The sequence below is a fragment of the Pinus tabuliformis genome, chromosome 5_1 (assembly GCF_031772625.1).
Source record: "Pinus tabuliformis cultivar Carrire ecotype Pingquan chromosome 5_1, CPIR1, whole genome shotgun sequence".
Lineage (NCBI taxonomy): Eukaryota > Viridiplantae > Streptophyta > Pinopsida > Pinales > Pinaceae > Pinus > Pinus tabuliformis.
In genome coordinates this window covers 694,119,541-694,132,565 of record NC_142305.1, presented here as the reverse complement: position 1 = coordinate 694,132,565, position 13,025 = coordinate 694,119,541, and the positions used below count along the sequence as shown (strand labels likewise).

Below are 13,025 nucleotides of genomic sequence, written 5' to 3'. Positions count from 1 at the left end.
GCAGCTAGAAAAATGGGACCACTTCGGGACACAGCAAGAACACTTATCAATGGCTTGCCTTTTACATTTGTCCATCCATCAGATACAATGGACACCCCATTGTCAGTCCAAGAACTTGTCATTTTATTCAAAGAATGTGATATTTTTGCTTTTTCATGATCAAGGCCAACTGTTCTTGCCTTGTCATACCCAGGGCTCTTGTATCCTTTAGGGGCATCATTTATGGCAGAAACCATTTCGTGCCAATAAGGTGAGCGTAGAACATTGAATGGTATCCCATTTGCATAGAGGAACTTGTAAATTTTTGAATCCACATCATTCCTACACCCCTCATCAAGGAAATCTGATATGGTTCTACGGCGTAAAGATGATGACCCTGAGCCTCCATGTCCATATCCACTGCCTTGGGAGGATGCTGAAGGAGTTCTTTGTGAGCTTTCAAAGAAACCCCTTGATCTTTTTGCTTTGTATTGGGCGTCCTCCTCTTCCTTTATGTATTTGGCTCTATCTGCTGTTGACACCGCGTCGCAAGTTCTGATTCCTATTTGTTTCTCTCCATCCCATGCCCTTTTCCCGCAAAGGTGTCTTCTCAAACGGGTGTATGAGCCTGTGAAATCATTGTTGCAATGGGGGCAATGAAATTTAGTGGTTCCACCCCCTCTCCCTGTTTCAGGCCTCTGAACATATTTCCACAATGGAGTTTGGTCTTGTTTAGTTTTTTGACCCTCATGTTCACCCTCCACATCCTCCTCACTGGGGTTTTCACCTATTTGACTTCCTCCGGCTTCTTCATCCACCTCTTCAGTTTCAGGCCCCCTCCGTTTCCTACTCTCCACCACCATAATAACCAGAAAAGGGACCAGGAAGAGGAAAATGCCAATAAAAATCCCCAGGTCCATCGTGTTTGATGTTTGTAGGGTTTGAGTCTTGAATCTGCAAATTAATTTAGTTTATTGGGATTAATTCATTTAATTTATTAATTTAATTTAAATTAATGATCTTTAAACTCAAACAGGTAAATTAAACTAAACAAACTAACTACCTAACCAACTAAACTAACTAAATGATTAAGTTACTTACCTCTGCAAGCTTGCTCCTCGCTCCTTGGCACTTGCTCCTCGCTCCTCAGCTCTGGCTCCTTGCTCCTCAGCTCTTGCTCCTTGCTCCTTTGCTCTCAAACTCAAGCTCAATCTCATTGAAATGATTTTGTTTTGGCCCATTGGGCTTATAAACCCAAAAAAATTAGTTAAATTTTTTGTTTTTTTCGGATCCGCGGAATTTTTTTCCGCCGAACCGCTCCCGGTTCACTAAAATTCGCTCCCGGAGCGTTTTTTAATGCCTGGGAGCGATCAGGGAGCGATCGCTCCCCGATCGCTCCCGGGCATTAAAAAGATCGCTCCCCGATCGCTCCCGGGCATTAAAAAGCGCTCCGGGAGCGCGGGAGCGATCGCTCCCTGAAGCGCTCCCGACCAGGGAGCGCAAATTTTTTTACGGGAGCGCGCTCCCGAAAATCGCTCCCGTCCGGAGCGCGATTTGGGGAGCGCGTTCGAAGGGGGGGGGGGGGGCGCTCCCCCGCATCACTGGTTCTGCCCCTCTCTGCCTCTGTGCTGGCCCTTCTCCTAGCTCAGAATGCTGACGTAGGCTCTGCGTCACCCTCTTCTTGCCTCTTCAACTCTGGAACAATGCTGTCTCTTGGGACAACTACTTCTCTGTTACAAATTCCCAAATTTCTTCGACTGGTGTCTTCAGTCCTCCTTGATCTGCAATCGCTCTGATACCATGTGAAAATTTTTGAATCTAATATATCAAAAACCCCTACTGCAATATTTGGTTTACTATCTCCTACTTGTTCTTTACATTAACAAGTTATTTATTAACGTAAAAACCAAAGTAAACACAATTGCAACCTTCACAAAAATACAAATCAACAATTGAAACAATCTGAGACAACACAAGGGACACCATTATTTTTGGACAATTGTCCCCGGAAAAACCCAATGCGGGAAAACTGGTGCAACATATATGAGGGTTTTATTATCAAGAAGATTTCTAAATTCAACTAGGGTGCTAGAAATGGCTCACCCTTCAGAGAATATCCTTGGTAGTAGTACCTCTCTCTAGAGACAGATATTTCGGCAAGTCAGCAACCGGATGAACAACCCCACAGTGACTTTGACTGTTCCTTGTGCTGGACAACGAAAGCTGCTCCAAGCACTTCTTTGGAACTGCATCACCCTCTTTGGAACTACGTCAACCTATCCTGGCTAATTTGCTCTCAGTCTGTCACACAGAACCTCCTCAGCGCAACCTCTTTAGCCCAGCGTTAACCTTTATAGCCCTTTGCGCTGTCTGTGTCAGCCTCTGCATTTGCCTCTACGGCTTCTGCGTCTGCCTCTACAGCTTCTGCGTCCTCTGCGCTGGCCTCCTTAGCCTCTGCGTTAGCCCTCCTAGGCTCTGTGCTACCTCTTTCGACACTTTGCTGCCTCTTTCATATGTATTCTTCAGCCTTGGATCGAAATCCCTTGCTAAACTGCCCCTCACGGCAACTGATCACTCACTCGATTTCCTCAGCAAACCCAACCCCAGAAAATCGAATTCTTGTTCTCTCTTGGTGTATCTCCAACTGACCCTCAAGCCTCCTCTTATACTTTTCCTGTTGAGTCTTCAACGGCTGAGATTAAATCCCTAATCAATGATTAAGATTACATTTGGCTTGATCCTCTTCTCTTAGAACTTTCTCACCTATTTTATATTAATACACATTAATATTTTAATTTTCTTAAGTTGAGACTTAGGAACCCCATTAAAAATATTAATTATTTTAATATCTCTTCGTCCAGGTGGAATTTCTCCAAACGATTTTTGGGTCTTGGAGATCTCACGTGCCTTAGCCTCTCCACCAATTTTCATGGCTAAAGCACATCCGATGCTACCAAAAATCAACAAATAGTGCCTACGACTGGGAGGAACATCCCATTTTAGCAGCCAATTGCTGTAATATTCATTAAAGATAAGAGTTCTATTATGTGTCTTGACTCTTAATTTCTGTTAATTCTGTTTATTATTACTATTTAATTGCTATATGCTTCAAGATTAATTCTGCATTTTATATTTCTGTATGTTTACATGAGCTAGCATGAGTATGCATGTTGAATTGCATTTTATGACAAGGCAGAACAATTATATGGTACCAGAGATGTATGGTATGGTGAATATAAGGAAATTTGAAAGAAATTTCCGTTGCACCGCCATCCTAGAAGGCTCAAGGGTGGTCAGGTATGTTGCAATGATGTGGTCTGCAATTGATACCATTTTGTTTGCTGATCCTCATTTGTGTGTGTGTATCTCCATGGTGAGTAATGATATTGAAGAAAGCATTTCTGTTCTTTATTAATGCTGAAGCAATATGCTACTGCAGCATTTCTGTTCTTATTAATACTGGATTGTTCTGAAAAAGGTGCCATATAATTTTTGTGTGTAAACAGCATTGGTGATTGTAAATCTCATTTCAGTGGCAAACACATATTTACACGAGCATTGTCTTGTCTTTCAATTTAGGAACTACTGAGGAAAGCATTGCCTTGAAGCAAAATGCTAGTCGTGATGAGTATTGTTTAATTGAACAATAGGGATACATGTTCATTCATTGGAAATAGGAATAGGAGTGTTGGGAATGTTTGACACAAACGGGCTTGGTTAAATAGCTGGCACCATAGGCAGGGTAGTTTCACAGTTTCACCTAATTGTTGGACATTTGAAAGTGGACTGCAATTCATCAACCAAGCTACTAGAATGAGAAATGGACACACCCAGAACCATGTTGATGAATTGACCTTGGCACCATAGCTGATGAAACTCCCAATAGACCTAGCCTTGAAGGTAATAAGAAAATCCATTTCATGTATCTATTTGGTGAATAACAACAGAGAAACAGGAACTCATAATCCTGACTGTAGTTGCATTGCCAGCTGGTTGTTTTGTGTTCATTGTTGTGCCATGAATAGAAGCCTTGGAATCAATTCTGAAAAACAGAGATTTCTGCATAATTCTGAGACACAAACCAAATTTCATTCCGCAGAAGATCCATATTGGTAACGCATATGGGCTATAGGCCCCTTGTTTACAGATGACATTGAGCCCAAATAGTGCATCTAGTCAGTCAACTGCACACTATAAACTGTGACTGAAATTTACCTTACATTTTGTAGCACAGTTATTGCTACATTTCACTACTATTTCTAATGACAAAAATGTGACTTCTGTGGATATGTCTGTGAAGTGATATGCTTTTTAAGTGGTTGATTTTGCAAGGTTCTTTTCTATTTTCACATCATTCAGTATCTTATTACTAGCTGGTTACATTAATGTAATTGTGATTTCGCAAGGTTCTTTTCTATTTTCATATCATTCAGTATCTTATTACTAGCTGGTTACATTAATGTAATCCACAGATTGATGGATTTACATCTCTTATTTATGCCAAATCTGTGTTATTTTTTCTGGAGCTTTTGCTTTCTATGCAGAAATATCTCCAACTGAAATCTTTATTTCACATGCATGTTCTAAAAAAATTATGACCTCTGCAAGTTTTCAGCAAGGAAACTTCAAGTTTCCATTGCACTGGTCTTAACCTCTTCAACGTTATAAATTGGGATTGATTTTATTTTCTGGAGAATCTTAGCCGAAATATGAAATTTTGGTTCCGTACAATTAATTAAAATAAACTGGAGACGTTTTGCTGATTTGCAGATCTATCTTTTCAGAATCTTGATTGATGTCTTAAGGGATCCTGCTTTACAGCAGGAGACTAGGGCCTCTACCGGAAATGTTTTTCAAGCATATGCCATTCTGTTCATGTAAATTTAAATAAAAAATACATTTCTGTCCAATATGTTAATTTGGCTCTTGCAAATGATATTTCTGACCTTGTTAGCTGTTCTTTGATGTGCAGACCATTTTCAATTTCCGGTTTTTTGCTCTTCTGGCTATTTCAGGCTCTCTCGCAGGCTCGCTTCTTTGTTTCTTGAATGTATGCCTTTCTTTGCTCTTTTGATACTCAGTTAAGTGAAGCTCCAACAAGAATAATAAAAAGCATAGACATGCAGGGATATAATCACATGGTCCGACAAATATATTTAGAGATATGGACATCAAATTTTCAATGCAAGAATCCAATTTGCAGAATATGAGAAAAATATTGAAATTGAATATTTTATGAGGTCTTAGGCATAGCCTGGTATTACTTGTCAGCTGACTAAAATAATCTATAATGACACTATGGTCTTTGGTCAATTATATGCAGAATATTTTTGCCCTTTTTCAAACGCTTTTGGGAAACAGTTAATATTCAACACCTAAAACTAGGTTCCTTTTGTATGGAGATTTTCTTATGTTTATTGTACGGTGCAAAATAATTTCAAGCAAAGAAAAACTAGACCAAGTTTGTTTAATTCTCTGTTCTGCCATAAATTCACCCTTTTTTTAAATGAGATGAATGGGGTGGTTTTGTAGTTGAAGGGCTTGACCAAAGAATAATTACTACAATTTTTTTTGGGTAAAAGTGTTTTTGTATTATTCTAAAAAATGTAACAATTTGTACATATAGCATTTTAGAAAAAAGGGTAGAAAATTATAATGTTCACCACCGTAGATTTGTAATGAAGAAGCTAGATTGTTAAATACCAAAACCCTATATAGGGTTGAGATATAGACGAGCCATAAGAAATAGATGAACAAAATAACCCAATATTATATTAGGAAAACACACTTCATCTAATGCAGTGAAATTCAACTAAGAGTTTGAGAGGTCTTATTTATCCAAAACAATGTTATTAGGAACCAAACCATTCACTGAACTAGTAAATCCCCCGAACCGGGAATCTGTCAAAACTGGACCGAAATTGGTAAAAACATCAGACCAAAAAATACATAAAATATTCAAATCTTAAAGAAAAACATATATATTCATGTGCATCCACATGAATCAAAACCATTTATACACACACACAAGTTTTCATTTATATAGCAAGAGTGCATATAACCAAAATAGCACTTAGTGCAATACATCTTTGAACAAAAAATACATCAACAAATAGGCTCTAGATGGCCTCTAGTATAAAAAAATCATGCTACAACGGATACCTACATATCATCAAAATAATTACCTATATTGGGATCCTCATCATCAATATCACCCTGTAAGCATTAAAATAAAATAGAAAAAGCTTCATATGTCAAATCGAGATTTTTAAGCCTTAGGTTAGCTCAATTGGTCGAGTTTCTGTCGTTTAAGCACCTTTTGCTATTGAGAGGTCACAAGTTCAATTCTCTCGACACTCTTGGAGTCAGGTTCGGTGGTTGAGCCGACAGGAAGTGATCCCTTCAAGGGGATCTGCCTAGTACAAATATTCCGTGTACATAGCGGTTACCAATCTCCGGGGTCCGTGAACCACATAGTAAAAAAATCGAGATTTTGTTTGAGTGATGAATACATTTTTACTAGGACACAGGAAGAGAAATCAAGGGTTTATAAAACCTAGCTCGAATTTGTTAAATTATGGTATGTTCTTATGCTTAAGAGCAGTTTACTTCAAATTTTCTTATTAGCCCAATATCAATTTCCAGAATTGCAATCACATCAACATGATAGTAAAATGCAAATAGAACATAAATGTAAACAGTAGAAGACAAGCCAAGACAAGAGACACAAGATGTGGCACTAACCAGGGTCAAACCCCAATGCGGGGAAACCCTTTATCAATTCTTCTTATATTCTTCAATAATTCAGCAGAGAGAGAGATAGTACAATTACACAAATCTGTAATTTTATGACCGTTGTAACAAAACTCTAGCCAACAAAGTCAAAGCTGGTCAAACAGGTCAGAATTGACCTCAAGTCAACCTCAGTCAACTCGGCCTCCAACAACAATGATAGACAACCCAAAACAGTCCGAAAATGGTGGTCAAACTGCAGTCAACGAAAGTGCAAGTCTGTAGTCAACCCTTGACAGTCAACGCTGGTCAAAGGGTGGTCAAACAGAGGTCAATGCTTGCTGTCCAGAACTGTAGCTTGCTTGGAAGAGGCTCCCCACACTAATCCGCAGTCAAAGGTACCCTCACGCTAGTCAACGCTGTTGAAACAATCCTCCTGCACCTCGGTCAACCCAAGTCAACGCTGCCAAAACAGAACTGTGTCCTCCTTCTTCCCACGTGTGAGAGACCTGCTCCTCCTACGCATACCCAATTAGACTAGGAGAGAGAAGAATCAGATGATGAGATGAGTGAAATAATGCCACAAGGTCTCCTCCTTTTATATGCCACGTTGAGGATACGCTAGGGGTGAAAAACACTCTTTTGCTTGCTGGCTGACCTTGACAAATTGTCAAGAATACAAATAAATTCATATCTCCATGAATACATGTCGAAATTGGATGATCGTTAGATCAATCCTACACCTCTCGATGAGAGGAATCCAAGAAAAATATCAACTGCCACAAATAAAGTGACCCATGTGGAGTTTGGCCCTAGTTTCCAATTTTAACAGTCCCTCTCAACTAGGGAGAACTCCATGTGCTAATCCATCTATCTGTCGGTACTATCTTCGCCATCAATGCATTGCCTTGCACTACTCTGCTGAACTATGAAGAAGAAGAAGTGATCGAGCATGTCTCATGCCATCCTCTACTTACCCGATGTCAGTCCCAGATAAAAGAGAGTGTCTAATAGCACTCTTACTGACCTGAAGTCAGTCCCAATGAAGAGAGTGTGTCATACCATTCTTTTTGATCCGAGGTTGAATTGATTTAGAAAGGTCGATTTGCTTCTAGGAGTTTGAGTCAGCTTGCAGTAGTAAGAAATCGCTAATTTACAACAAACAATATATGTAAATTTCAATTACGGATTTGCTGAAGTATAATAAAATCCTCATCTGCAGAACTGGTTTTCCCTTCCGGGTTTTTCCATGGACAACTTGTCCAAAAATATTGGTTTCAAATTTTATGTGTGTGCTGTTTTCTTAGTTCCTGTGATTATTTATTTGTGAAATTGCAGTTGTATTTTAATTTAGTATTTTCCGTGAATTAATTTCCAAAAGACAGATAATCTACAAAGATAAAAAGATTAATAACCAATAACTACAATAGAATTTTCACACTTCCAATTTCATCCTTCATTCCTTAGAACACTACCTATCCTGCAAGCAAGGAGATCAATGGTAGCCCATCCCCTATGATTCGCTATGATGCAATCAATCTCTTGGGTAACATGTGATTTGGTCTAATTATGCTTTGTTGCAGCTCTTTGAATCTATTCGTTGTTATTGGTTAAATATTTTTGTGGTGTTATGGTAGTTTATGGTGCACTTATTTCGAATTTTCTTCCCCAAAGGCACACATTCACTTCACTTGTTTATGTTAATTTCTTGTTATAACTATCTTTAGGATCTGATCTCAATCACTCTTACTTTAGGTTTAAACTCGTCTTTGACCACTTATTGCTAGTTCAAGGTTGAGCTTTTATTGTGTACTAATCAATTGGAGTTTAATGCAGGAATCTTAGTTTCATAATAATATACAGTGTTGGAATTTCTAAGTCTAACTGTTAGAAACCCTTCATGTACTTTTCTGATTTATTTTTGCCTACTTGTTCTGATTAATTAACAAGTTATTTACCATGTAAACACTGAAAATAAATACAAGTACATGTTCAACACATTGCAGATCATCAACTGAAGGAAACAAAACAAGCACACAAGTGACACAGTTGTTTTTGGACCAATGTCCCTGAAAAAACCCAATGCGGGAAAAATGATGCAACTATTTGAGGGTTTTAATTATTAAGCAGTTTCAGAATACAATCTAGGTGCTAAAACCGACTCATCCAACATAGAATAATATCGGCAGTAGTACCTCTTAGCCAGAGACAGATGTTTTGATTGAAACCTTGGATAAACACTCCGACAGCTCTCAGCTCCAATCTGCCCCACGAAAACCCTAGCGTCGTCCTCTAGGGACTGCTTTAGCCCTTTCTGGCCCAACGTTTGCCTAGCGTCACCCTAGCTCTCCTTGTGTCAGCCCTTAGAGCCTCGGCATCACCCACGTTGGCTCTCTAAGGCACTGCGCAGCTCCTGGCTGGCTTTGCGTGAGCCCAGGCTAGCTCTGCGTGAGCCCTGGCTGGCTCTGTGTGAACCTCTGGCTGGCTCTGCTTCCCTCCCTCCCGGCTTTTGCGCTGATCCTCCTGGTACTATCTCTGTTTCTCTGCTTTTGTATTCACTGCCCCTCAGCTGCAACTCTGATCACTCTTTCGACTTCCTTAGCAAACCCTGCCCCAAAAAATTGAAATCTTGATCAACTCGGTGTGTTCTCCAAGTGACCCTCAAGCCTCCTCTTATACTTTTCTAGTTGACAATTCAACGACCGAGATTAAGTCCCTAATCAATGGCTTAGATTAGGTCTGGCTTGATCCATGACTTTTGGACCATTCTAACTCAGTTTTATATTAATTCACATAATTATTTTATTTTCCCTAAGTTTAGACTTAGGGACTATCTCCCAAACTGGTTAGATTCTGCCCAAACCATTTATGGGTCTTGGAGATCTCATGTGATTTAGCCTCTCCACCAATTTTCATGGCTAGAGCACATCCAATGCTACTCCAAATCAACACTCCCTCTTAGCGAGGACTGTGCTCTAGTAATACTCCTCACGAGCATCACCCTGATCATCTGGCATTGGTCGCTGTGCTGATGCTAGGCTTGCTACCCACCATCCTCTACACTGCTGCATTATGTACTGTTGCCCATGGCCCTGCCACTTCCACTATTGCATCTGTACGACAACTCCCTTTGCATCCGTGCTGTTGCCCATGGCCCTGCCACTGCCACTGCTGCATTCGTACGGCAGCTCCCTCTGCATCCGTGTTGCTGCCCATGGCCCTGCCGCTACCACTACTGCATTTGCACTGCAACCCCTCTCATCATGCTGCCCATAGCACTGCCACTGCTAACTGCTGCATTGCAACTCAGTTACTGAGAAGTAAGTCACTGATCTCCCAACTCTGACATCTCCGTTAGGCTAGAAACACTCTCGATGCTAGCGCTCCCTCTGTCACTGACAAGTGATCCCTCTCTAACCTCTGCGCTGCTGCAACAACTCTGTGCATCTCGCACTGCTGTCTCACACTGTCTTAGAACTCCTACACTGTAGCTCCCTCTGTCACTCCATCCGCATCCGTCTCGACCAATGTTGTTAAAAGCGCGATCGGGATTAAATCGGCGCCGGGAATAAAGCGGAAAAAATCGGCAAAAGCGGGAAAAAAGCGGAAAAAAGCGGGAAAAAAGCGTTTGGCACAAAAATATTCATTTTTTTTCATTTTTTTTTCAATTTTTTTAATATCTAAACCATCTACAACATAAAATAAATACATTGACACATAAATATGATAAAAAATCTAATATATAAGATGTTTAATATCATTTCTAGCGCTAAAATCACACATAACATTGAATCATGTCCTGAATAGTAAGTCCTGAGTCCCAACTCAGCCTCAAAATATCAACAAAAAATATGATAATGTATCTCATCATGTCATAATGTCATATACAATAAAATGAAAGTCTAATCCTATTGATTTCCTCTGCCCCTCTTGCGAGAAAATGGCACAACTTTCTCTTTCCCTCTAGATGTAGAAGCTGGTGCCTGTGCTGGTGGAAATGGCAGTGGAGTCTGACGTGCTCTAAAAGCTGAAGAACTAGTAGTAGCAGCTACAGGAGGCTGAGGTAGACGGAGACCACGTCCTCTACTGGTGGTAGTGGTAGCCCGGGTAGGCGGTGTCACCTCCTCCTCCTGCTCCTCCTCCTCCACTTGCTCCTCCTCCTGCTCCTGCTCCTGCTCCTCCTGCTCCTCCTCCTCTTCCCCCTCATCCTGCACTAACCAATCATCAGTGGGATCCATGAGAGGCCTCTCGGTCTCAACCCTCCATTCAACAGTGGTGTCAATCCCATCCAATGAGATGGCTTCCGTATCAGGTGTCCTCGCTAGTTGTCTCACCCACAATCGAAGATTGTAGTAGACATAGACCATGTCATTAAGTCTATGGGACTCCAACCTGTACAAAGTTCATGAAATAATAATTAATAATTAATATTATAAAAAAAATATTGTTTAAAACTTTAATGAATTCAAAAATTTATTTGGAAATTTGCAATATTTTAAATGTTTAAGTGTTAACCTATTGCGCTTCTTGTTGTGTATTTTTTCAAATACACTCCAATTGCGCTCACATCCTGAGGAGCTGCATGTTTGGCTGAGGATGCGTACGGCAAGCTTTTGCAAAAGGGGTACTCTGCCACCATACATCTTCCACCATGCGTCTACAACAAAATTACAAATAAAATTTTAAATAAACATAAGAAAAAAATGGAATTTGAAGAGACAATGAAATTTGAAACAAAGTTACAAAGTACAAACTAAAAAATACCTGGCATTTTAATCGTCCTATCAGTGACAGCCATCTCAAAGCCAAATGTGCCACCTGACATCTTATATGTCTCAATTTGTCTAGAGATCTCTATACGTTGTTCTGGAGATCTCACCATCTTCTGGACACAGGTTAATAATCCTTCCACGACCTCAGCATCAAAATCAAACCCACATGCATAAGAAAATGCAGGGTTCAGGAAAAGCCCAGCAGCATGAATGGGACGATGGAGTGTGTTGTTCCATCGCTCATCAACCACTTCCCATAGAAGGAGTTGTTTCTGAAACCCATCATCTCCCTTATCATCATAGTAGGACCGAATGGCTTCTTTGGCCCTGTCCATGGCTTCATACAAATAGCCCATTGTGGGCTTCTCACCATCAACCAACCGAAGAACCTTTACCAAAGGTTCAGTAACGGCGCACACCTCCTGCACTCCCGCCCAGAAGTCTTCCTGGTATGAAACTAGTCTGCATACCGCCTCTCCTTTTGGTTTGCGGCTCATTGACGAAGCACGCCACTCCTCTGAAAGAAACATTCTCTTCAAATCCCACATAGAATTCAAAAGGGATTGAAGAGATATGAAACTCGTCGCAAACCGTGTAATGGCGGGGCGCACCAACTCTTTGTTGTTGGTGAATCTTCTCATCAAGCTAAGCACAGATGTATGATTATATATAAATTTTGTGATGCTTTTTGATGAGTCAACAATATCTTTGACAAAGAGAATTTTCCCTATGTCCTCTAACATCAAATCAATACAATGGGCAGCACAAGGTGTCCAAAATAAAGTAGGATGCCTGTCCATAAGCATTCTACCAGCAGCAACATAATTTGCAGCATTGTCCGTTATGACTTGGACAACATTTTCTGCACCCACCTCCAAAATAAACACATCCAACAAATCACATAAAGTTCTTGCATCTTTGATTTGATGAGTTGCATCAATAGATTTGATAAACATAGTCCCCTTGGGACAACTAACCAAGAAGTTTATAAGGGTTCTCCCCTTTTGGTCAGTCCAACCATCTGACATAACAGTGCATCCTGTTTGTGCCCATGATGCCCTAAAATCCTCCAATCTTTGGGTGCAGTCACGCTTTTCCTCTTGAAGAATCCGGCCTCTGAAATCATGATAAGAAGGGATTTTGTACCCCGGGCCAACACTGGCAATAGCATCAACAACAGGGTGGAAAAATGGATTATTCCTTACAATGCTGAAAGGAATATCACTCCAGAGGAGAAATTTTGCCATCAACCTATCAGCTTGTTCTTTTTCAGTTCTTTTTAGCATTGAACCGATAGTTGGTTGTGAACCAGGTGTGGTTCGAGGAACAAAAAATGATGATGCAGCTACCGGATTGACTGACGCTGCAGTAGAACCAGTGCCACTTGGTCCACTTCCTTCAGCTGACCTTCTTAGTTGCCTTTTGAGTTCTTCTTTGGCCTCTCTAGTTTGCTCTAATTCTCCCAATGCTCTCATGGCTCTTTGGATAAGTTCAGGATTTGTATTTATACAGGGCCCCACATCACGTCCAGGGATTTGTGCA

The 13,025-nt window shown here is 40.5% G+C and overlaps 1 protein-coding gene across 4 annotated transcripts in view; it reads left to right on the top strand.

Annotated features, from left to right (window-relative positions):
• The window catches only part of LOC149166841 (uncharacterized), a 357,550-nt gene that overhangs the window by 125,466 nt on the left and 219,059 nt on the right, over positions 1-13,025 (top strand). For 3 of the 4 annotated variants that reach the window (XM_089432772.1, XM_089432775.1, XM_089432773.1), the window contains exon 3: positions 4,952-5,029. The exons of the other annotated variant lie outside the window; for it this stretch is intronic. In XM_089432772.1, coding sequence (XP_089288898.1) covers positions 4,952-5,029 — 78 coding nt within the window. The remainder of the gene's footprint in view (positions 1-4,951; positions 5,030-13,025) is intronic. 4 annotated transcript variants of the gene reach the window in all.